General features: G+C 44.7%; 1 protein-coding gene across 2 annotated transcripts in view; it reads right to left on the reverse strand.

Moving 5' to 3' along the window:
* AOC1 (amine oxidase copper containing 1) overlaps positions 1-24,539 on the reverse strand; it is a 66,103-nt gene extending 41,564 nt beyond the window's left edge. The window contains exons 1-2 of one of the 2 annotated variants that reach the window (XM_073677205.1): positions 24,393-24,539; positions 3,011-4,560 (exon numbers count right to left, since the gene is read on the reverse strand). In XM_073677205.1, the coding sequence (XP_073533306.1) occupies positions 3,011-4,550 (1,540 nt within the window). In that variant the 5' untranslated portion in view covers positions 4,551-4,560; positions 24,393-24,539. Of the gene's footprint in view, positions 1-3,010; positions 4,561-17,038; positions 17,196-24,392 lie in introns of those variants that run through there. The other variant, XM_073677204.1, reaches the window with a different exon arrangement.
* Between the last annotated feature and the right edge of the window lie 207 nt (positions 24,540-24,746).

The raw sequence follows: 24,746 nt of genomic DNA on the forward strand, positions 1-24,746 counted from the left end.
GAACACCAGGAGCTCTGTGGGAGCAGTGCTACAAGGAGTCAGGGGCTGGCAGCTGCAGAGCTCGCCCTGACTGAGAAGTTATCACCGGACCCGGAGTCCGAGGCTGTGGGGACTAACTCCTATCCAGCAGCAGAAACCGACCGGCAGGGGATTGCAGGTCCTCTGGCCCAGAAACCCGAAGGCACAGTCACACGCGTGGGACCAGCACCGCCGTCGTGGAGCGGAAGCTACTAGAAGGCCCCGAGTCACCGGCCATACGGGTGAGCACCACACGGTACACTCAGGGACGTGGGCTACTTATACCCGCCTCTAGCAAGGTAGCCGGAAGAGTATCGTTAGTTTGGGAGGCCTACAACTCCGCCTGGCCAGGGGAGATCCCATCTGCTCAAGGACTGACCAGGCCCCAATCGCTAGCCAGTACTCCGGGAGGGTCTATCTTTGTCACCAGTAAAGACCCTGAACTACACCGTACCGTCTCCGAGTGGTTCCTGCTACCCCCATCATCCATGTCGGCTGCCCTGAGGCCATACCCCTCCCGTTGGGGGTTATACTATCACGCTGCACAATCCTACCACCGGCCTCAGCGGTCTGCCCTGCAGCAGCAGCTCCTTAGCTGTACTCAACGGGTGGCATAGTCGTCCAACATCTACCGCTAATACAGCGCCACTTAGTCTGACTCCCTGGGCACGGACCGGATCACCGCCACGAGACTACAACCCTCAAGAGATCCGGCTCCGGGTAAGCTCCCGCGTGCGCAACGCAGCGCGACACAGGCCCAGGGGCGCGTCAACTTTAACTACTATAATACTGCTCCTATGTACAAGAATATAACTACTATAATACTGCTCCTATGTACAAGAATATAACTACTATAATACTGCTCCTATGTACAAGAATATAACTACTATAATACTGTCCCTATGTACAAGAATATAACTACTATAATACTGCCCCCTATGTACAAGAATATAACTACTATAATACTGCTCCTATGTACAGGAATATAACTACTATAATACTGCTCCTATGTACAAGAATATAACTACTATAATACTGCTCCTATGTACAAGAATATAACTACTATAATGCTGCCTCTATGTACAAGAATATAACTACTATAATACTGCCCTCTATGTACAAGAATATAACTACTATAATACTGCCCCCCTATGTACAAGAATATAACTACTATAATACTGCTCCTATGTACAAGAATATAACTATTATAATACTGCCCCTATGTACAAGAATATAACTACTATAATACTGCTTCTATGTATAAGTTTGTTATTCGGCAGGACCTATGTGTACATTAGAGGATTTCTCTCTGGTGCTGATATATGCGGCTGATGATATTATCGTCTCATTAGTGGTAATTATAATGATTGGACATTACATCGAGCGCCTTTGGGCAGGGCCGGCTCCAGGTTTTTCTGGGCCCCGGGTGAAAGAGTCTCTGTGGGCCCTTTTAACACATACACGATTCATGATGCACAGATACGGCGGAGAAATATATATATAGTACACAGGGCCCAGCCTGCCCCCTCATCCTTCACATATGCAGACACGCGTACACACGGTACGCAGATATGTACACATACAGACATACACACATTTTTACACAAATTCTTAAAGACATATATAAAATAGACAAATATATATACACAGTCATACACACTGACATTCACATACATGCACTCACACAGACCCATTACAAATATTTTTAATATGGGGATTGGGGAAGCCTCACTCACCTGTCCCCGGTCCAGTGTCCTGTCCAGCAGCTCCTCAGGTATGGGGCAGTGCAGGGCCCCCGGCGTGTCACAGACTTCATGGCCCTGGACCATCAGAGGGGCCCACTTGCGGTCGGGTCCGGGCTGCCGCGTCATTACTAGCAGACACAGCCGCACAGCGCGCGGCCATGTCTGGGGGGAGTGCCGGCAATCAAGCAGTGCCTGCGTCCCTGAACAGGTGCCGAGGAAGCGGCCAGGGCCCCGACAGTGAGTGGGCGGTGGGCCCCGACAGTGAGTGGGCGGTGGGCCCCTCTGATTTTCCAGGGCCCCGGCACTTGCCCGGGTACGCCGGGTGCTGACGCCGGCCCTGCCTTTGGGGATATCTGAGGAATCACTTCTCTTATCACTGATCAGAGTGTATAGAATTGCCCCATACTGAGGGTTCAGGGGTCAGATGAAGGGTGTGAAGACTTTCACAATTTTTTTTGTTCCCTACAGATAAGGTAACGTTCACACTTTCTTCAGTAAATATTAGTGATACAAGTTATCTGTAGGGTCAGGTTCATACAAGGTCACAGGTTTTGGTGATCTAGAAGTAGCAGTGACACCAGGTATCTGAGGGCCCATAGATCCCTCTGCAGATAGAAGACAGCCATGTCATAGAGGAAACATGGTAGGTTGCGGCCCTTATACAGATTTCTGAGGGTCCCAGGAGCTTTATGATACAAGAGGACCTGTCGTTAGGTGAAACGTGGCCAATCTTTGCTCTTTATTTTACTCCCATTGCTCCCCTGAATATGTTTTTTTTTAATCTGACATTTGGTTCCTTAGATATGGGTTGTTTTGTTCAGTGCTAATTTTTTTTATAATTTGTACAAGGGGGAGTGGCTCAAGGGTTAATTATGCAAAGACACACCCAAGAGGAGCCTGTGAGCCACACCTTCATCATAAGGACCATAACATTTAGCACTAAATAAAAAGGTCCGTAGCTCCAGAACCAAAAGCAAAAACAAAAAACGTAATACTCAGGGAAGGAGTGGAAATAAAATAAGAGCAAAGTCTGGCCACGCTTGATCCTCTCTAATGTTCTTTAACCTCGTAACATTAAAGGTTTGTGCACTCAAAGACAAAACAGACATAACCAATGGAAATCAGAGATCCGTCAACAGCAACAAACGACCTACTGTTTCTAAGTAGGAAGAAGAGTTCTTTACTATAATTTACAGTGTAAAAACAAAGCAATATCCTCAGTTGTAGTTTGCTTCAGTGCCTCTTACCTGCAATGTCTAGGTCCACCTTATAGTTGATCAAGTGTGTGTGTATGTTCCCCAGAACGTGGCTGTAGACTCTGCTGCCAAAGTGGACGCCATCAGGGGTGAAAAAAGTGGCATGGATGTACCCTGTGGCGCTCACCTTAACCTCTATTACTCCATTTTGGTAGAACAGAAAGTCCCAGATATAGTCATAGTTATAGACGGTGGATGTGGTCCTCACCACCAGGACATGATTTTCAACCCCGGCATAGAAACTGTAGCCACCATTGAAAGTGCTATCGAAATGTCTCCGTAAGGGTATCCCCGTGGGCTGCTCGAAGATGCACAATGCATTTTTATATCGTTGCGGTTTGTCTGTGTCATAGTAATTGTACAGGTCCTGGTAGGTTGCTCCTTCAGGACAGTCAATTCCTTTTGACAACTCATAATGAACAGTTCCCATCCCCCACCCGGAGTCAATGTACTTTGTTTGCGTACCACCCGGTGAGACCCCGCTATAGAAGGCTATGGCTTCCTGGATGCTCACCTCGTAGGCTATCCTCTCGTGATTGTATTGGATATCAAATATTTGGAGGCCTGCAGATGGACGAACCCGGTAAGCAAAGGTCCAGCCGGTATACTGCACATAGTTGCCCAGAACTCGGTAACGTTTTCCTTGAGGTTCACATATTTTTGGACCATGTATATCAGTTTTAGTATTAAAAACTCCACGGGGCATGAAGGTAGAATAAGGGTCTGTTGTGTCATCCGGTAGGTGTATCTTAGTCACTTCGTTCTTCTCGTACTTTCGGACCAGTTCTTTGACGCTATCAAAGTATTGGCCATTGTACCAGATCTTATCAATGGTCCACTCTTTAGGGTTGAGTGAGCGATGATTGAAGAGAAGCTCGACTCCAATGGGATGGAGGAAGAACCCTTCTACATACCTCTGGAGCAACAACCACGAGCGACGTTCTCCAGAATTCAGGCCCCGAGGGGCGATGTCCGTGAAGGTAAGACAACGGGATGAGCAGTTGTAGAAGGAGAAGCCGGAGGACTCCAGTAAGATGTGGTTGAACTCCTTGGTGAGCTCCAATAGACGTTTTTGGATTTTCTCATATTCCATATAAGTCATGGGCCGCGACTCAAATCTTACAGGTTTATTCCCTTTCGAAGTTACTGGGTGGTAATAATAAGGGTGAGGCAGGGGGCCAACAATATATTCCGTGATGTTGGGTTGAACCTGATCTCCAAAGTATACGACCACCTTGGCTTCTCGTTGAGGTTTGGGGCCGTTGTTATCTAAAAAGTTCAGGACTATCCGCTTTTTCGGCAAATGAAGCTCCATCATGAGGATTGAGTTTTTGCCAAAGTGACTTCTGATGGGGACAAAGTTAAGCTGCTCTTGGTCCGTGAGGAAAGTATGAACTGAGGTCATCTCCGCTGAGGTCAGGTCTGAGAAGACAGATGCCATATACCGGCCCTTGGAAAACGATTTCGAGAAGTGACCGGTCCTTACAGCAGACATTAAAGTCAACAACTGTAGGAGAAATTTCAGGTCCATTCTGGATTGTCTAAGCGGAGGGAACAGAACAGAAAGTTAAAGACAAAAATGAGTAAAGTTGGTCTAGAATGCAAAAAAAAGGTCAAATGTGATTTTAACAATAAACCCACAAAAACAATACAAAAGGAATATCTTCTTAGCTGTAAACTGTACGAGTTGGAACCATAGTGCAATGCAAAAATGTTGGCATCCGTTCAGCCAACCTTTAGAATTAGTAATAATTTATAGGCTGTCTCATAGTCAAATAAATTAAAACTTGACATTCACATTTCCAATAATTTGCAAACCTTCCCAATTGAACCTTTATATGTTATATATTTTATAAAATAGAAAAACCCTAAGCGCTGGGTTGTATCACACATGATGGGCATTAGATATTTATTTATTTTACTCCCTTATATAGCGCCATTAATTCCACAGCGCTTTGCAGACATTATCATCACTGTCCCTATTGAGCCTTACAATCTACATTCCCTATCAGTGTTTGGAGTGTGGGAGGAAACCGGAGAACCCGGAGGAAACCCACAAAACACGGGGAGAACATACAAACTCCTTTCAGATGTTGTCCTTGGTGGGATTTGAATCCAGGACCCCAGATCTGTAAGGCTGCAGTACTAACCACTGATCTACTGTACAGTGCTAACCACTGAGCCACCGTACAGTGCTAACCACTGAGCCACAGTACAGTGCTAACCACTGAGCCACCGTGCTGCCCAGATATGTGTCTTTAGTTAAGGTTTAGTAGTTTTCTTTCGTTATCCTTTTTATGTAATTGTGTATAACATATTGTTTTATTCCCATCTTGTATCATCTTGTTTATTTCTTATAAACACTGCCTACCTTTCCGAATTAAATATAAATATATAAAATGTAATAGTTCTGTAAACTGCGTCCCTGAAGCCATACGCTACCTGTAGCGGGTGTTCAATGGGTCTGAATAAACTATTGGTGATGGCAGCATGTGGTTCTTTTTGTTATTGCGGAGCTGGGGTATATATATATATATATATATATATATATATATATATATATATACAGTAGGGAAAATAAGTATCTGATACACTGACGATTTTGCAAGTTTTCCCACCTACAGAGAATGGGAAGGTCTGTAATTTTTATCGTAGGTCACTTCACCTGTGAGAGACTGAATCTAAAATTAAAATCCAGAAAATCACATTGTAGGATTTTTACAGAATTAATTTGCATTTTATTGCATGAAATAAATATTTGATACAATAGAAAAACAGAACTTAATATTTGGTACAGAAACTTTGTTACAATTCCAGAGGTCAGAGGTTTCCTGTAGTTCTTGACCAGGTTTGCACACACTGTAGCAGGGATTTTGGCCCCCTCCTCCATACAGATCTTCTCCAGATCTTTCATGTTTCGGGGCTGTCGCTGGGCAAGATTGAGTTTCAGCGCCCTCCAAAGATTTTCTATTGGGTTCAGGTCTGGAGACTGGCTGGGCCACTCCAGGATCTTGAAATACTTCTTACGGAGCCGCTCCTTAGTTGCCCTGGCTGTGTGTTTCGGGTCATTGTCATGCTGGAAGACTCAGCCACGACCCATCTTCAATGCTCTTACTGAGGGAAAGAGGTTGTTGTCCAAAATCTCACGATACATGACCCCATCCATTCTTACTTTAATACGGTGCGGTCGTCTGTCCCCTTTGCAGAAAAGCACCCCCAAAGCATGATGTTTCCCCCACCATGCTTCACGGTTGGGACGGTGTTCTTGGGGTTGTACTCATCCTTCTTCTTCCTCCAAATACGGCGAGTGGAGTTGATACCAAAAAGTTCTATTTTGGTCTCATCTGATCATATAACCTTCTCCCATGCCTCCTCTGGATCATCCAGATGGTCATTAGCTAACTTCAAACAGGCCTGGACATGTGCTGACGTGAGCAGGGGGAATCTTGAATGCCCTGCAGGATTTTGATCCATGACGGCGTAGTGTGTTACTAACGGTAATGTTTGAGACTGTGGTCCCAGCTCTCTTCAGGTCATTGACCAGGTCCTCCCGTGTAGTGCTGGGCTGATTCCTGACCTTTCTCAGATTCATCCTTACTCCACAAGGCGAGATCCTGCATGTAGCCCCAGACTGAGGAAGATTGACCGTCATCTTGTGTTTCTTCCATTTTCTAATAATTGCGCCAACAGTTGTTGCCTTCTCACCAAGCTGCTTGCCTATTGTCCTGTAGCCCATCCCAGCCTTGTGCAGGTCTACAATTTTGTCCCTGGTGTCCTTAGACAGCTCTTTGCTCTTGGCCATGGTGAAAAGGTTGGAGTGTAATTGAGTGTGTGGACAGGTGTCTTTTATACAGGTAACAAGTTCAAACAGGTGCAATTAATACAGGTAATGAGTGCAGAGTAGGAGGCTTCTTAAAGAAAAACTAACAGGTCTGGGAGAGCCAGGATTCTTGCTGGTTGGTCGGTGATCAAATACTTATTTCATGCAATAAAATGCAATTTAATTATATAAAAATCATACAATGTGATTTTCCGGATATTTTTTTAGATTCTGTCTCTCACAGGTGAAGTGACCTACGATACAAATTACAGACCTCTCCATTCATTGTAGGTGGGAAAACTTGCAAAATCGGCAGTTTATCAAATACTTATTTTCACCACTGTACATATATTCCATGCATTTGGAATTGGAGGTGTATATACTATACACTCACTGCGAGTTCCCCAATAACCGGCCTAGTAGTGGAAGCAGCTGCGATATCGTCTGTCATTCATCAGTGAATTGCATTATTGTCCTGACAATTGGAGGCAGCGGAGTTGCGTCTCCCGACAAACTGGTGACAGCAGTGGGATCTGTGTGATCTCTCCGGTGTCATCTGTGACAAAGTGGTAACAGTGGAGGGATCTGTGTTATCCTTGACAATGGGCATTAGGTATACAGCTCTACATACCTTGCAAGGAAACTGATTGTATTAATTGCCTGTATTCTGTGCAGTAGATTCCACAGTTCTGTTTCCCTGTATATTTGCTTTCTGTATTTACTTGTTTATTCCACATGAGTCATCACTTGGTTCGTGGTATAATGTTTTTTGTGCACGGATTTTAAGTGTATTCATTTTATATATTTTATTTTTTCTGCTATTTCTTTTAATTGTTTTTCTTGACCACATTTCTAATAACCGTTCATTATTTCGAGGGTTTGATTTTTGCATTATTTTGGGCTACAAGCAAGTTATTAATTAAGTTTCAGTAAATTTTGAGAACATAAATAAAATTGCATTGTGTTATTATCAATCACTTAAGTTGTGGACATTGGGGTCTGAAGTACTGAGTAGCTATTTTCTGTGAGTCACTACAACTGCGGGGAGCTGATAAAAGTTTTTATTGTACAAATCTATAGTACTTATGAAAGTTAGCAACCTTGTAATATATCTTGTCAGAGAAATCTGCTTCTTTCTCCTCCTCTGTATCTATCTATTATTGAGATAGGAGATGACAGTTAGTGCTTGTACAATTCTATGGAGCTGGGCTAGTCCCTGCGCGATGTCCACAATGATGGCGTGCTGTCTGTTGCCGGCACAGATCAGCAATAACGAGCCGGCATCAAAGAGTATTGTCAGTGTGTGTTCTAAGACTACACGGCGTGCAGAGACCGCCCCCGTAAGTGACGTCACTTGTGGGGGCGGCGCTGGTCTCTGCACGTCGGCTATTCTGACAATGAGCTCTGTGGTCGGCTCGGTACTTTTGATGTGTGTCGGCAACAGACAGCACGCCGTCATTGTGGACATCGCGCACGGACTAGCCCGGACCCTGAAACGGAGGTCACTGATGATGCTTTGTTTTAGGAAGAGGCAGAGGCTGCGGCAGTAACCGCATCCTCTGCCCCCTGATTGGATGCAATCCATTCTAGTTCATTGTCATTATCCGACAATCCAATCTACTTCACCGCCCTCATCACATCACTATCCGACAATCCAATCTACTTCACCGCCCTCACCACATCACTATCCGACAATCCAATCTACTTCACCGCCCTCATCACATCACTATCCGACAATCCAATCTACTTCACCGCCCTGATCACTTCACTATCCGACAATCCAATCTACTTCACCGCCCTCACCACATCACTATCCGACAATCCAATCTACTTCACCGCCCTCATCACTTCACTATCCGACAATACAATCTACTTCACCGCCCTCATCACTTCACTATCCGACAATCCAATCTACTTCACCGCCCTCACCACATCACTATCCGACAATCCAATCTACTTCACCGCCTTCATCACATCACTATCCGACAATCCAATCTACTTCACCGCCCTCATCACATCACTATCCGACAATCCAATCTACTTCACCGCCTTCATCACATCACTATCCGACAATCCAATCTACTTCACCGCCCTCATCACATCACTATCCGACAATCCAATCTACTTCACCGCCCTCATCACATCACTATCCGACAATCCAATCTACTTCACCGTCCTCATCGCATCACTATCCGACAATCCAATCTACTTCACCGCCCTCATCACTTCACTATCCGACAATCCAATCTACTTCACCGCCCTCATCACATCACTATCCGACAATCCAATCTACTTCACCGCCCTCATCACATCACTATCCGACAATCCAATCTACTTCACCGCCCTCATCACATCACTATCCGACAATCCAATCTAGTTCACCGCCCTCATCACATCACTATCCGACAATCCAATCTACTTCACCGCCCTCATCACTTCACTATCCGACAATCCAATCTACTTCACCGCCCTCATCACATCACTATCCGACAATCCAATCTACTTCACCACCCTCATCACATCACTATCCGACAATCCAATCTAGTTCACCGCCCTCATCATATCACTATCCGACAATCCAATCTACTTCACCGCCCTCATCACATCACTATCCGACAATCCAATTTACTTCACCGCCCTCATCACTTCACTATCCGACAATCCAATCTACTTCACCACCCTCATCAGTTCACTATCCGACAATCCAATCTACTTCACCGCCCTCATCACATCACTATCCGACAATCCAATCTACTTCACCGCCCTCATCACATCACTATCCGACAATCCAATCTACTTCACCGCCCTCATCACTTCACTATCCGACAATCCAATCTACTTCACCGCCCTCATCACTTCACTATCCGACAATCCAATCTACTTCACCGCCTTCATCACATCACTATCCGACAATCCAATCTACTTCACCGCCCTCATCACATCACTATCCGACAATCCAATCTACTTCACCGCCCTCATCACATCACTATCCGACAATCCAATCTACTTCACCGCCCTCATCACATCACTATCCGACAATCCAATCTACTTCACCGCCCTCATCACTTCACTATCCGACAATCCAATCTACTTCACCGCCCTCATCAGTTCACTATCCGACAATCCAATCTACTTCACCGCCCTCATCACTTCACTATCCGACAATCCAATCTACTTCACCGCCCTCATCACATCACTATCCGACAATCCAATCTAGTTCACCGCCCTCATCACATCACTATCCGACAATCCCATCTACTTCACCGCCCTGATCACATCACTATCCGACAATCCAATCTACTTCACCGCCCTCATCACATCACTATCCGACAATCCAATCTAGTTCACCGCCCTCATCACATCACTATCCGACAATCCAATCTAGTTCACCGCCCTCATCACATCACTATCCGACAATCCAATCTACTTCACCGCCCTGATCACATCACTATCCGACAATCCAATCTACTTCACCGCCCTCATCACATCACTATCTGACAATCCAATCTACTTCACCGCCCTCATCACTTCACTATCCGACAATCCAATCTACTTCACCGCCCTCATCACATCACTATCCGACAATCCAATCTACTTCACCGCCCTCATCACTTCACTATCCGACAATCCAATCTACTTCACCGCCCTCATCAGTTCACTATCCGACAATCCAATCTACTTCACCGCCCTCATCACTTCACTATCCGACAATCCAATCTACTTCACCGCCCTCATCACTTCACTATCCGACAATACAATCTACTTCACCGCCCTCATCACATCACTATCCGACAATCCAATCTACTTCACCGCCCTCAACACATAACTATCCGACAATCCAATCTACTTCACCGCCCTCATCACATCACTATCCGACAATCCAATCTACTTCACCGCCCTCATCACATCACTATCCGACAATCCAATAATCCAATCTACTTCACCGCCCTCATCACTTCACTATCCGACAATCCAATCTACTTCACCGCCCTCATCACATCACTATCTGACAATCCAATCTACTTCACTGCCCTCATCACATCACTATCTGACAATCCAATCTACTTCACCGCCCTCATCACATCACTATCTGACAATCCAATCTACTTCACCGCCCTCATCACATCACTATCCGACAATCCAATCTACTTCACCGCCCTCATCACATCACTATCCGACAATCCAATCTACTTCACCGCCCTCATCACATCACTATCCGACAATCCAATCTACTTCACCGCCCTCACCACATCACTATCCGACAATCCAATCTACTTCACCGTCCTCATCACATCACTATCCGACAATCCAATCTACTTCACCGCCCTCATCACATCACTATCCAACAATCCAATCTACTTCACCGCCCTCATCACATCACTATCCGACAATCCAATCTACTTCACCGCCCTCATCACATCACTATCCAACAATCCAATCTACTTCACCGCCCTCATCACATCACTATCCGACAATCCAATCTACTTCACCGCCCTCATCACATCACTATCCAACAATCCAATCTACTTCTCCGCCCTCATCACATCACTATCCGACAATCCAATCTACTTCAACGCCTTCATCACATCACTATCCGACAATCCCATCTACTTTACTGCCCTCATCACATCACTATCCGACAATCCAATCTACTTCACCGCCCTCATCACATCACTATCCAACAATCCAATCTACTTCACCGCCCTCATCACATCACTATTCAACAATCCAATCTACTTCACCGCCCTCATCACATCACTATCCGACAATCCAATCTACTTCACCGCCCTCATCACATCACTATCCAACAATCCAATCTACTTCACCGCCCTCATCACATCACTATCCGACAATCCAATCTACTTCACCGCCCTCACCACATCACTATCCGACAATCCAATCTACTTTATCGCCCTCATCACATCACTATCCGACAATCCAATCTACTTCACCGCCCTCATCACATCACTATCCGACAATCCAATCTACTTCACCGCCCTCACCACATCACTATCCGACAATCCAATCTACTTCTCCGCCCTCATCAGATCACTATCCGACAATCCAATCTACTTTATCGCCCTCATCACATCACTATCCGACAATCCAATCTACTTCACCGCCCTCACCACATCACTATCCGACAATCCAATCTACTTCTCCGCCCTCATCAGATCACTATCCGACAATCCAATCTACTTTATCGCCCTCATCACATCACTATCCGACAATCCCATCTACTTTACTGCCCTCATCACATCACTATCCGACAATCCAATCTACTTCACCGCCCTCATCACATCACTATCCGACAATCCAATCTACTTCACCGCCCTCATCACATCACTATCCAACAATCCAATCTACTTCACCGCCCTCATCACATCACTATCCGACAATCCAATCTACTTCACCGCCCTCATCACATCACTATCCGACAATCCAATCTACTTCACCGCCCTCATCACATCACTATCCGACAATCCAATCTACTTTATCGCCCTCATCACGTCACTATCCGACAATCCAATCTACTTCACCGCCCTCATCACATCACTATCCGACAATCCAATCTACTTTATCGCCCTCATCACATCACTATCCGACAATCCAATCTACTTCACCGCCCTGATCACATCACTATCCGACAATCCAATCTACTTTATCGCCCTCATCACGTCACTATCCGACAATCCAATCTACTTCACCGCCCTGATCACATCACTATCCGACAATCCAATCTACTTTATCGCCCTCATCACGTCACTATCCGACAATCCAATCTACTTCACCGCCCTCATCACATCACTATCCGACAATCCAATCTACTTCACCGCCCTCATCACATCACTATCCGACGATCCAATCTACTTTATCGCCCTCATCACGTCATTATCCGACAATCCAATCTACTTTATCGCCCTCATCACGTCACTATCCGACAATCCAATCTACTTCACCGCCCTCATCACATCACTATCCGACGATCCAATCTACTTTATCGCCCTCATCACGTCATTATCCGACAATCCAATCTACTTTATCGCCCTCATCACATCACTATCCGACAATTCAAAACGACTCTTCAAAACCTTCCACTTCCTCCTGAGTTCTGAAGTACAGGCCCCGGTCACCAACCTCAGCGCTGACGATCCGACACTTATTTCCAAGACACAATCCACCACATCCGCCAGGACATTTTTGCACAATCCCCTCAGAGCCTGGATCCTGGTTGCTCCTGCACCTCAAGCTCAATCTCCATCTTCAAACCGGTCATAGAAGAAGTGACCAGGCTTCTCACATCCTCTCACCCTAAAACCTGCACCAGTAACCCTATTCCTTCACATCTCCTCCAGTCTCCCTCCTCAGTTGTCACTACTCACCTACATAAAATATTTAAACTTTCTCTTTCCTCTGTTTTTTTTTTCACTCTTCATTCACACACGTAGTCATAACCCCTTTGCTTAAAAAACATCCCTCGATCAGAACTGTGTTGCCAACTACAGACCGGACTCTAATCTTCCCTTCATCTCTAAACTCCTGGAACGCCTGGTCCACTCCCGTCTAATCCGCTGTCTCTCAGATAACGCTCTCCTCAACCCTCTACAATCTTGTTTTCGCTCTTTACATTCTACTGAAAATGCCCTCACTAAAGTCTCTAATGATCTACTAACAGCTAAATCCAATGGTCACTACTCCCTGCTGATCTCCTGGATCTCTCTGCAGCATTCAATCCCGTGGATCACCAGCTCCTCCTCACTATGCTCCGCTCTGTTAGGCTCTCCTGGTTCTCCTCCTACTTCTCTGACCGCTTCTTCACGTTATCTTTGCCGGCTCCTCTTCCTCTCCTCGTCCCCTTACTATCGGGGTCCGCAGGGCTCAGTCCTAGGCCCCCTTCTTTTCTCCTTATACACCGCTCCCATTGGACAAACAATCAGTAGATTCGGTTTTCAGCATCATCTCTATGCTGATGACACCAATTACACACCTCGTCTCCTGACATCACCCCCACTCTAATACAAAACACCAGTGATTGTCTTTCTGCTGACTCTCTACTGATCAGTCTCACTCTAAGGCTGTGTGCCCACGATGCGTTTTTTTAAGTGTTTCCGCAGCGGAAAAAAAAACGCTGCAGAAACGCTTGAAAAACGCATGGTCTGCCATGTTCCCCACTGATAATCCGCATGTGCTGTGCACATGCTGCGGAAATTTCCGCTGCGGATAATCATTGCGGAAAAAAACGCATCACTACCAATTATTTTGCGGAATCGCTGCGTTATCGCCGCCATCGACTTGCATTGGAGCGCATGGATTACGCATCACTGGATCTGTACATGCGGATTCCTTGCGTTTCAATGTGCAGATGGTACCCGGGTCTGGAGGAGAGGAGACTCTCCTCCAGACCCGGGTACCGTAGAACCTGTAAAAAAAAGAATAAAATAAAAAATATACATTATACTTACCTTCTGATGGCCACCGGTGCGCTTATCTTCGCTTGCCGGCAGATCGCGGTGGACTGAAGGACCTGCGCTGACGTCATTTAGTCATGTAACGGCAGGTCCTTCAGAGTACCGCGATCTGCCGGTAGCCAGGACGGATCGAAGCAAGACTCCGGGGGCCATCAGAAGGTAAGTATAGATTTATTTTTTTATTTTTTGACATTCTTTGGGGTCACACTATATAAATCCATGCCGTTTGCATGAATTTATATAGTGTGACCAAGTTGTCAAGCACTTTCCAAGTGATGCTAAAATCGCCTGGAAAAGCGCTTGACACCCCGCATGCGGAAATGCATGTGAAGAACGCTACACATCCGCATGTCCCTGGCAGGAAAAATGCATGTACAATCCGCATGTACAATCCGCATGCACAATCCGCATGTACAATCCGCATGCACAATCCGCATGCGTTTTTTCTGCCAGGGAGATGCAGAAACGCTCAGGAAAAAATCCAGAGCATTTCTGCATTGTGGGCACATAGCCTAACCAAGCTTTCTCCTCTCCAATCTGTCCTGAATGCGGCAGCCAGGGTCATATTTCTGTCCAGCTGCTACACCGATGCCTCCATCTTGTGCCAGTCATTACACTGATTACCCATCCGCTATAGAGCCCAATAGAAACTTATAACTCTCACCCACAAAGTGCTCAACAGTTCTTCACCACCCTACGTCTCCTCCTCATCTCTGTCTATCGCCCTACTCGTGCCCTCCACTTCGCAACTGATCTAAGACTAACATCCTCCATAATCCGAACCTCGCACCTGTCTCCAAAACTTCTCTCGTGCTGCGGGAGTTTTCTGGAATGCACTGCCCTACATGATCCAATTAATATCTAGCCCCCACATTTTTAAACTTGGCTTAAAAACACATCTCTTTAGACAGACTATTACCTCCTCCACTCACTAACCTAACTCTCCCCTGTTCCCGCTTTCTAAATTTTACTCAGAACCTGGTCCCTCTTATTCATGTCTTCACATCCTCCATGCATCCAATAGCACACGGTAATTGCACTTAGATTCGGGCTAATGACCGGATCATACAGATTATATAAAATACCCTGCATATTATAATGATGGTCTTACCGTTCATGACAGCACGTTCTACCTATTGTCTCCCCCCTATTTCCTTATAGATTGTAAGCAGCGAGCAGCAGAATCCTCGCCCTTCCTGTACCTGCTGAACTAAGTGTTACTCTGTGATGTCTTTATTGTTTGTACGCGTCCCTGCTTAATTGTAAAGTGCTGCGGAATATGTTGGCGCCATAGAAAGAAAATTATTATTATTTATTAGTATATAAGGAATTTATCAGCACAGATTTTTGATCATGATGTCGCACGTTCTGTCCAGTATAATTGTATCTTGTCATAAGACCAGTATTGTTTATTGTGTGACACAAGAAGTAAGTACTGGAGGACGCGGGCAAGTACCACTGTACAGGATCGTGTCCTGCAAAATAATAGTCAGTGTCAGAAGAAAGTATGAAGAGGAACAAAACGAAAAGGTGATCACGTGATTCCACAAATGTAACCTTCAATTCCAGAAACATTCCGTGTGTTATAGATCACAGGACGCCTGAGATTATCTCCACTCCTGTAAAATTGTGCAGAAAAGAATCTCCCCGACTGATACATTGTACCCTCCTTGTATCCACATTGTGCCCGCATTGCACCCGCATTGTACTCACACTGCACCCGCATTGTACCCACATCGTACCCGCATTGTACTCACACTGCACCCGCATTGTACCCACATCGTACCCGCATTGTACTCACACTGCACCCGCATTGTACCCACATCGTACCCGCATTGTACCCACACTGTACCCTCCTTGTATCCACATTGTGCCCGCATTGCACCCGCATTGTACCCACATCGTACCCACATTGTACCCACACTGCACCCGCATTGTACTCACACTGCACCCGCATTGTACCCACATCGTACCCGCATTGTACCCACATCGTACCCATATTCTACCCACACTGTACCCACATTGTACCTGCATTGCACCCGCATTGTACCCACATTGTTCCCATATTCTACCCACCATGTACCCACATTATGCCTGCATTGTACCCGCCTTGTAACCACATTGTACCCACATTGCACCCTCACTGCACCCGCATTGTACCCACCTTGTATCCACATTGTACCCACATTGCACCCTCACTGCACCCGCATTGTACCCGCCTTGTATCCACATTGTACCCACATTGTACCCACACTGTACCCGCATTGTACCCACATTGTACCCACACTGTACCCGCATTGTACCCACATTGTACCCACACTGTACCCGCATTGTAACCTTTTCTAAGATCACAGGACACAATAAGGATTGAAAAGAAGCGAGAAAGAAATAAGATCTGAGATTGCAGATGAGAAGCCCAAAATCTCCAGGTGCATCACCCATAATAAAGGGGGCGATGCTCCCCTGATCGGGCGTCTTCTTGTCTCGGTGTCTCCATAGCAGTGGCAGGGACTGCCTCTATGGTACGTACGTCTTTGGTTTGTGGATTATTCTGCCTGATTCTGTGCCGTGATTATATCCATCATCATCCTCTGCCCCTCCTCACTCCCGGCCTGTCTGATCTGATTGTATGTGACAGCGTTGATTGTCGTTTTATTCACTGCTGAGCCGCGAGGATGAGGCTTCATGTCTGCAACATCCGCAGCGATGGCGGCGACGACGACGACTCACCTGCTGAGCTGGATGCAGCGTACGGTTACCTGGCTCTTCCCGTAGTGTTATCAGCACTGCAGAGAGAACTTAATATAGAGGGAGGGTGGGCAGGTACCGAGACTGACAGGAGGGAGAGGCCGGGGCCACACACCGCATACTGCAAAATATACACAAGACTGAACCTTGACAGCTAAAAGTACACACCACGACTGCAGACAGTCCATAGACACAGCAGGAGACTGACAGCGGAGCAGACTACACAAGGAGTACTGGGGTCCATATGGCAGCACAAGCAAACATATTGCTTATTCTGCACTGATGTTTAATTACATCTTGTATTATACTCCAGAGCTGCACTCACTATTCTGCTGGTGCAGTCACTGTGTACATACATTACATTACTGATCCTGAGTTACATCATGTATTATACCCCAGAGCTGCATTCACTATTCTGCTGGTGCAGTCACTGTGTACATGCATTACATTACTGATCCTGAGTTACATCCTATATTATACTCCAGAGCTGCACTCACTATTCTGCTGGTGCAGTCACTGTGTACATACATTACATTACTGATCCTGAGTTACATCCTGTATTATACCCCAGAGCTGCATTCACTATTCTGCTGGTGCAGTCACTGTGTACATGCATTACATTACTAATCCTGAGTTACATCCTATATTATACTCCAGAGCTGCACTCACTATTCTGCTGGTGCAGTCACTGTGTACATACATTACTGATCCTGAGTTACATCCTGTATTATACTCCAGAGCTGCACTCACTATTCTGCTGGTGCAGTCACTGTGTACATACATTACATTACTGATCCTGAGTTACATCCTGTATTATACTCCAGAGCTGCACTCACTATTCTGCTGGTGCAGTCACTGCGTACATACATTACATTACATTACTGATCCTGAGTTACATCCTGTATTATACTCCAGAGCTGCACTCACTATTCTGCTGGTGCAGTCACTGTGTACATACATTACATTACATTACTGATCCTGAGTTACATCCTGTATTATACTCCAGAGCTGCACTCACTATTCTGTTGGTGCAGTCACTGTGTACATACATTACATTACTGATCCTGAGTTACATCCTATATTATACTCCAGAGCTGCACTCACTATTCTGCTGGTGCAGTCACTGTGTACATACATTACATTACATTACTGATCCTGAGTTACATCCTGTATTATACTCCAGAGCTGCACTCACTATTCTGCTGGTGCAGTCACTGTGTATATACATTACATTACTGATCCTGAGTTACATCCTATATTATACTCCAGAGCTGCACTCACTATTCTGTTGGTGCAGTCACTGTGTACATACATTACATTACTGATCCTGAGTTACATCCTATATTATACTCCAGAGCTGCACTCACTATTCTGCTGGTGCAGTCACTGTGTACATACATTACATTACATTACTGATCCTGAGTTACATCCTGTATTATACTCCAGAGCTGCACTCACTATTCTGCTGGTGCAGTCACTGTGTATATACATTACATTACTGATCCTGAGTTACATCCTGTATTATACTCCAGAGTTGCACTCACTATTCTGTTGGTGCAGTCACTGTGTACATACATTACATTACTGATCCTGAGTTACATCCTGTATTATACTCCAGAGCTGCACTCACTATTCTGCTGGTGCAGTCACTGTGTACATACATTACATTACTGGTCCTGAGTTACATCCTGTATTATACTCCAGAGTTGCACTCACTATTCTGTTGGTGCAGTCACTGTGTACATACATTACATTACTGGTCCTGAGTTACATCCTGTATTATACTCCAGAGCTGCACTCACTATTCTGCTGGTGCAGTCACTGTGTACATACATTACATTACTGATCCTGAGTTACATCCTATATTATACTCCAGAGCTGCACTCACTATTCTGCTGGTGCAGTCACTGTGTATATACATTACATTACTGATCCTGAGTTACATCCTATATTATACTCCAGAGCTGCACTCACTATTCTGTTGGTGCAGTCACTGTGTACATACATTACATTACTGATCCTGAGTTACATCCTGTATTATACTCCAGAGTTGCACTCACTATTCTGCTGGTGCAGTCACTGTGTACATACATTACATTACATTACTGATCCTGAGTTACATCCTGTATTATATCCCAGAGCTGCACTCACTATTCTGCTGGTGCAGTCACTGTGTACATACATTACATTACTGATCCTGAGTTACATCCTGTATTATACCCCAGAGCTGCATTCACTATTCTGCTGGTGCAGTCACTGTGTACATACATTACATTACTGATCCTGAGTTACATCCTGTATTATACTCCAGAGCTGCACTCACTATTCTGCTGGTGCAGTCACTGTGTACATACATTACATTACTGATCCTGAGTTACATCCTGTATTATACTCCAGAGCTGCACTCACTATTCTGCTGGTGCAGTCACTGTGTACATACATTACATTACTGATCCTGAGTTACATCCTGTTTTATACTCCAGAGCTGCACTCACTATTCTGATGGTGCAGTCACTGTGTACATACATTACATTACTGATCCTGTACTGATCCTGAGTTACATCCTGTATTATACTCCAGAGCTGCACTCACTATTCTGCTGGTGCAGTCACTGTGTATATACATTACATTACTGATCCTGCGTTACCTCCTGTATTATACTCCAGAGCTGCACTCACTATTCTGCTGGTGCAGTCACTGTGTACATACATTACATTACTGATCCTGAGTTACATCCTGTATTATACTCCAGAGCTGCACTCACTATTCTGCTGGTGCAGTCACTGTGTACATACATTACATTACTGATCCTGAGTTACATCCTGTATTATACCCCAGAGCTGCATTCACTATTCTGCTGGTGCAGTCACTGTGTACATACATTACATTACTGATCCTGAGTTACATCCTGTATTATACTCCAGAGCTGCACTCACTATTCTGCTGGTGCAGTCACTGTGTACATACATTACATTACTGATCCTGAGTTACATCCTGTATTATACCCCAGAGCTGCATTCACTATTCTGCTGGTGCAGTCACTGTGTACATGCATTACATTACTGATCCTGCGTTACATCCAGTATTATACTCCAGAGCTGCACTCACTATTCTGCTGGTGCAGTCACTGTGTACATACATTACATTACATTACTGATCCTGAGTTACATCCTGTATTATATCCCAGAGCTGCACTCACTATTCCGCTGGTGCAGTCACTGTGTACATACATTACATTACTGATCCTGAGTTACATCCTGTATTATACTCCAGAGCTGCACTCACTATTCTGCTGGTGCAGTCACTGTGTACATACATTACATTACTGATCCTGAGTTACATCCTGTATTATACCCCAGAGCTGCATTCACTATTCTGCTGGTGCAGTCACTGTGTACATACATTACATTACTGATCCTGAGTTACATCCTGTATTATACCCCAGAGCTGCATTCACTATTCTGCTGGTGCAGTCACTGTGTACATACATTACATTACTGATCCTGAGTTACATCCTGTATTATACCCCAGAGCTGCATTCACTATTCTGCTGGTGCAGTCACTGTGTACATACATTACATTACTGATCCTGAGTTACATCCTGTATTATACTCCAGAGCTGCACTCACTATTCTGCTGGTGCAGTCACTGTGCACATACATTACATTACTGATCCTGAGTTACATCCTGTATTATACTCCAGAGCTGCACTCACTATTCTGCTGGTGCAGTCACTGTGTACATACATTACATTACTGATCCTGAGTTACATCCTGTTTTATACTCCAGAGCTGCACTCACTATTCTGCTGGTGCAGTCACTGTGTACATACATTACATTACTAATCCTGAGTTACATCCTGAATTATACTCCAGAGCTGCACTCACTATTCTGCTGGTGCAGTCACTGTGTACATACATTACTGATCCTGAGTTTCATCCTGTATTATACCCCAGAGCTGCATTCACTATTCTGCTGGTGCAGTCACTGTGTACATACATTACATTACTGATCCTGAGTTACATCCTGTATTATACCCCAGAGCTGCATTCACTATTCTGCTGGTGCAGTCACTGTGTACATACATTACATTACTGATCCTGTACTGATCCTGAGTTACATCCTGTATTATACCCCAGAGCTGCACTCACTATTCTGCTGGTGCAGTCACTGTGTACATACATTACATTACTGATCCTGAGTTACATCCTGTATTATACCCCAGAGCTGCATTCACTATTCTGCTGGTGCAGTCACTGTGTACATACATTACATTACTGATCCTGAGTTACATCCTGTATTATACTCCAGAGCTGCACTCACTATTCCGCTGGTGCAGTCACTGTGTACATACATTACATTACTGATCCTGAGTTACATCCTATATTATACCCCAGAGCTGCACTCACTATTCTGCTGGTGCAGTCACTGTGTACATACATTACATTACTGATCCTGAGTTACATCCTATATTATACTCCAGAGCTGCACTCACTATTCTGATGGTGCAGTCACTGTGTACATACATTACATTACTGATCCTGAGTTACCTCCTGTATTATACTCCAGAGCTGCACTCACTATTCTGCTGGTGCAGTCACTGTGTATATACATTACATTACTGATCCTGCGTTACCTCCTGTATTATACTCCAGAGCTGCATTCACTATTCTGCTGGTGCAGTCACTGTGTACATACATTACATTACTGATCCTGAGTTACATCCTATATTATACTCCAGAGCTGCACTCACTATTCTGATGGTGCAGTCACTGTGTACATACATTACATTACTGATCCTGAGTTACATCCTGTATTATACTCCAGAGCTGCACTCACTATTCTGCTGGTGCAGTCACTGTGTACATACATTACATTACTGTTCCTGAGTTACATCCTGTATTATACTCCAGAGCTGCACTCACTATTCTGCTGGTGCAGTCACTGTGTACATACATTACATTACTGATCCTGCGTTACATCCTGTATTATACTCCAGAGCTGCACTCACTATTCTGCTGCTGGAGTCACTGTGTACATACATTGCATTACTGATCCTGAGTTACATCCCGTATTATACTCCAGAGCTGCACTCACTATTCTGCTGGTGCAGTCACTGTGTACATACATTACATTACTTATCCTGAGTTACATCCTGTATTATACCCCAGAGCTGCATTCACTATTCTGCTGGTGCAGTCACTGTGTACATACATTACATTACTGATCCTGAGTTACATCCTGTATTATACCCCAGAGCTGCATTCACTATTCTGCTGGTGCAGTCACTGTGTACATAAATTACATTACTGATCCTGAGTTACATCCTGTATTATACTCCAGAGCTACACTCACTATTCTGCTGGTGAAATCACTGTGTACATACATTACATTACTGATCCTGAGTTACATCCTGTATTATACTCCAGAGCTGCACTCACTATTCTGCTGCTGGAGACACTGTGTACATACATTACATTACTGATCCTGAGTTACATCCTGTATTATACTCCAGAGCTGCACTCACTATTCTGCTGGTGCAGTCACTGTGCACATACATTACATTACTGATCCTGAGTTACATCCTGTATTATAATCCAGAGCTGCACTCACTATTCTGCTGATGCAGTCACTGTGTACATACATTACATTACTGATCCTGAGTTACCTCCTGTATTATACTCCAGAGCTGCACTCACTATTCTGCTGATGCAGTCACTGTGTACATACATTACATTACTGATCCTGAGTTACATCCTGTATTATACCCCAGAGCTGCATTCACTATTCTGCTGGTGCAGTCACTGTGTGCATACATTACATTACTGATCCTGAGTTACCTGCTGTATTATACTCCAGAGCTGCACTCACTATTCTGCTGGTGCAGTCACTGTGTACATACATTACATTACTGATCCTGAGTTACATCCTGTATTATACTCCAGAGCAGCACTCACTATTCTGCTGGTGCAGTCACTGTGTACATACATTACATTACTGATCCTGAGTTATATCCTGTATTATACTCCAGAGCTGCACTCACTATTCTGCTGGTGCAGTCACTGTGTACATACATTACATTACTGATCCTGAGTTACATCCTGTATTATACTCCAGAGCTGCACTCACTATTCTGCTGGTGCAGTCACTGTGTACATACATTACATTACTGATCCTGAGTTATATCCTGTATTATACTCCAGAGCTGCACTCACTATTCTGCTGGTGCAGTCACTGTGTACATACATTACATTACTGATCCTGAGCTGCATCCTGTATTATACTCCACAGCTGCACTCACTATTCTGATGGTGCAGTCACTGTGTACATACATTACATTACTGATCCTGAGTTACATCCTGTATTATACTCCAGAGCTACACTCACTATCCTGCTGGTGCAGTCACTGTGTACATACATTACATTACTGATCCTGAGTTACCTCCTGTATTATACTCCAGAGCTGCACTCACTATTCTGCTGGTGCAGTCACTGTGTACATACATTACATTACTGATCCTGAGTTACCTCCTGTATTATACTCCAGAGCTGCACTCACTATTCTGCTGGTGCAGTCACTGTGTACATACATTACATTACTGATCCTGAGTTACATCCTGTATTATACTCCAGAGCTGCACTCACTATTCTGCTGGTGCAGTCACTGTGCACATACATTACATTACTGATCCTGAGTTACATCCTGTATTATACCCCAGAGCTGCACTCACTATTCTGCTGGTGCAGGCACTGTGTACATACATTACATTACTGATCCTGAGTTACATCCTGTATTATACTCCAGAGCTGCACTCACTATTCTGCTGGTGCAGTCACTATGTACATACATTACATTACTGATCCTCAGTTACCTCCTGTATTATACCCCAGAGCTGCATTCACTATTCTGCTGGTGAACTCTAAAAAGGTGCAAAAAAAAGGTCAAAGACCGTCTTTGATTAAGAGAAAAATTCATTAACCCATATGCCCCTTTTTTAATTCCCCCAGAGTTAAAGGAAAAGTCACTTATAATCCCACAAATGATTATTTGGGGCTTTTATTTTTTCATTAACGTGAACTTTATGGCTTTTTATCCTCTTGTTCCATCCACAGCTGCATTCACAGTTCTGCTGGTTGCACTTGGAAACAGACTGTGATGTTTTTCTGCATTTCCACCAGACCTTTCCTATCAATGCAGAAGTGAACTTTGAGCGATGCTCTGCACTCTGCAGCTTTGGGTGTGACTGGAGTGTAGTATATGATCCGTAAATTGGGAGCGGTACAATGTGATTACAGCACTGGTGAGCGGCATTTGATTTACACCTTTAGTTCTCACCTGAGAATATTCCCAAATCCGGAGGAGGTGTTCGATTAAAGTCCTCAGATGGCGCAAGGGGCGATTGTATTTTGCTCCCGTTGACAATCTGGCTTTATAACGTCCCGGGTTATTCATTAAGTGCCATCCATGTCACTGCGATTCCGATCACCGGCCTCGCTGATGGCAGCTCAAGTGGAATTTGGTTTCACACATGAACTGTCCCGAAGGTTATCGCAGCCGTAAGACTGGTCCAAATCTCGCCCAGCTAATCGTCCTGATCGATCGGATCTGACATCTGATATGACAGAGTTCACACCATGTTACATTTCACGGTTCAGCAGGAAATCTTCAGTGACTTTGTCATATCTTCTC

Source organism: Phyllobates terribilis, unplaced genomic scaffold (assembly GCF_046119375.1).
Source record: "Phyllobates terribilis strain yellow unplaced genomic scaffold, ASM4611937v1 Scaffold_4__5_contigs__length_816908805, whole genome shotgun sequence".
Taxonomy (NCBI): Eukaryota; Metazoa; Chordata; class Amphibia; order Anura; family Dendrobatidae; genus Phyllobates; species Phyllobates terribilis.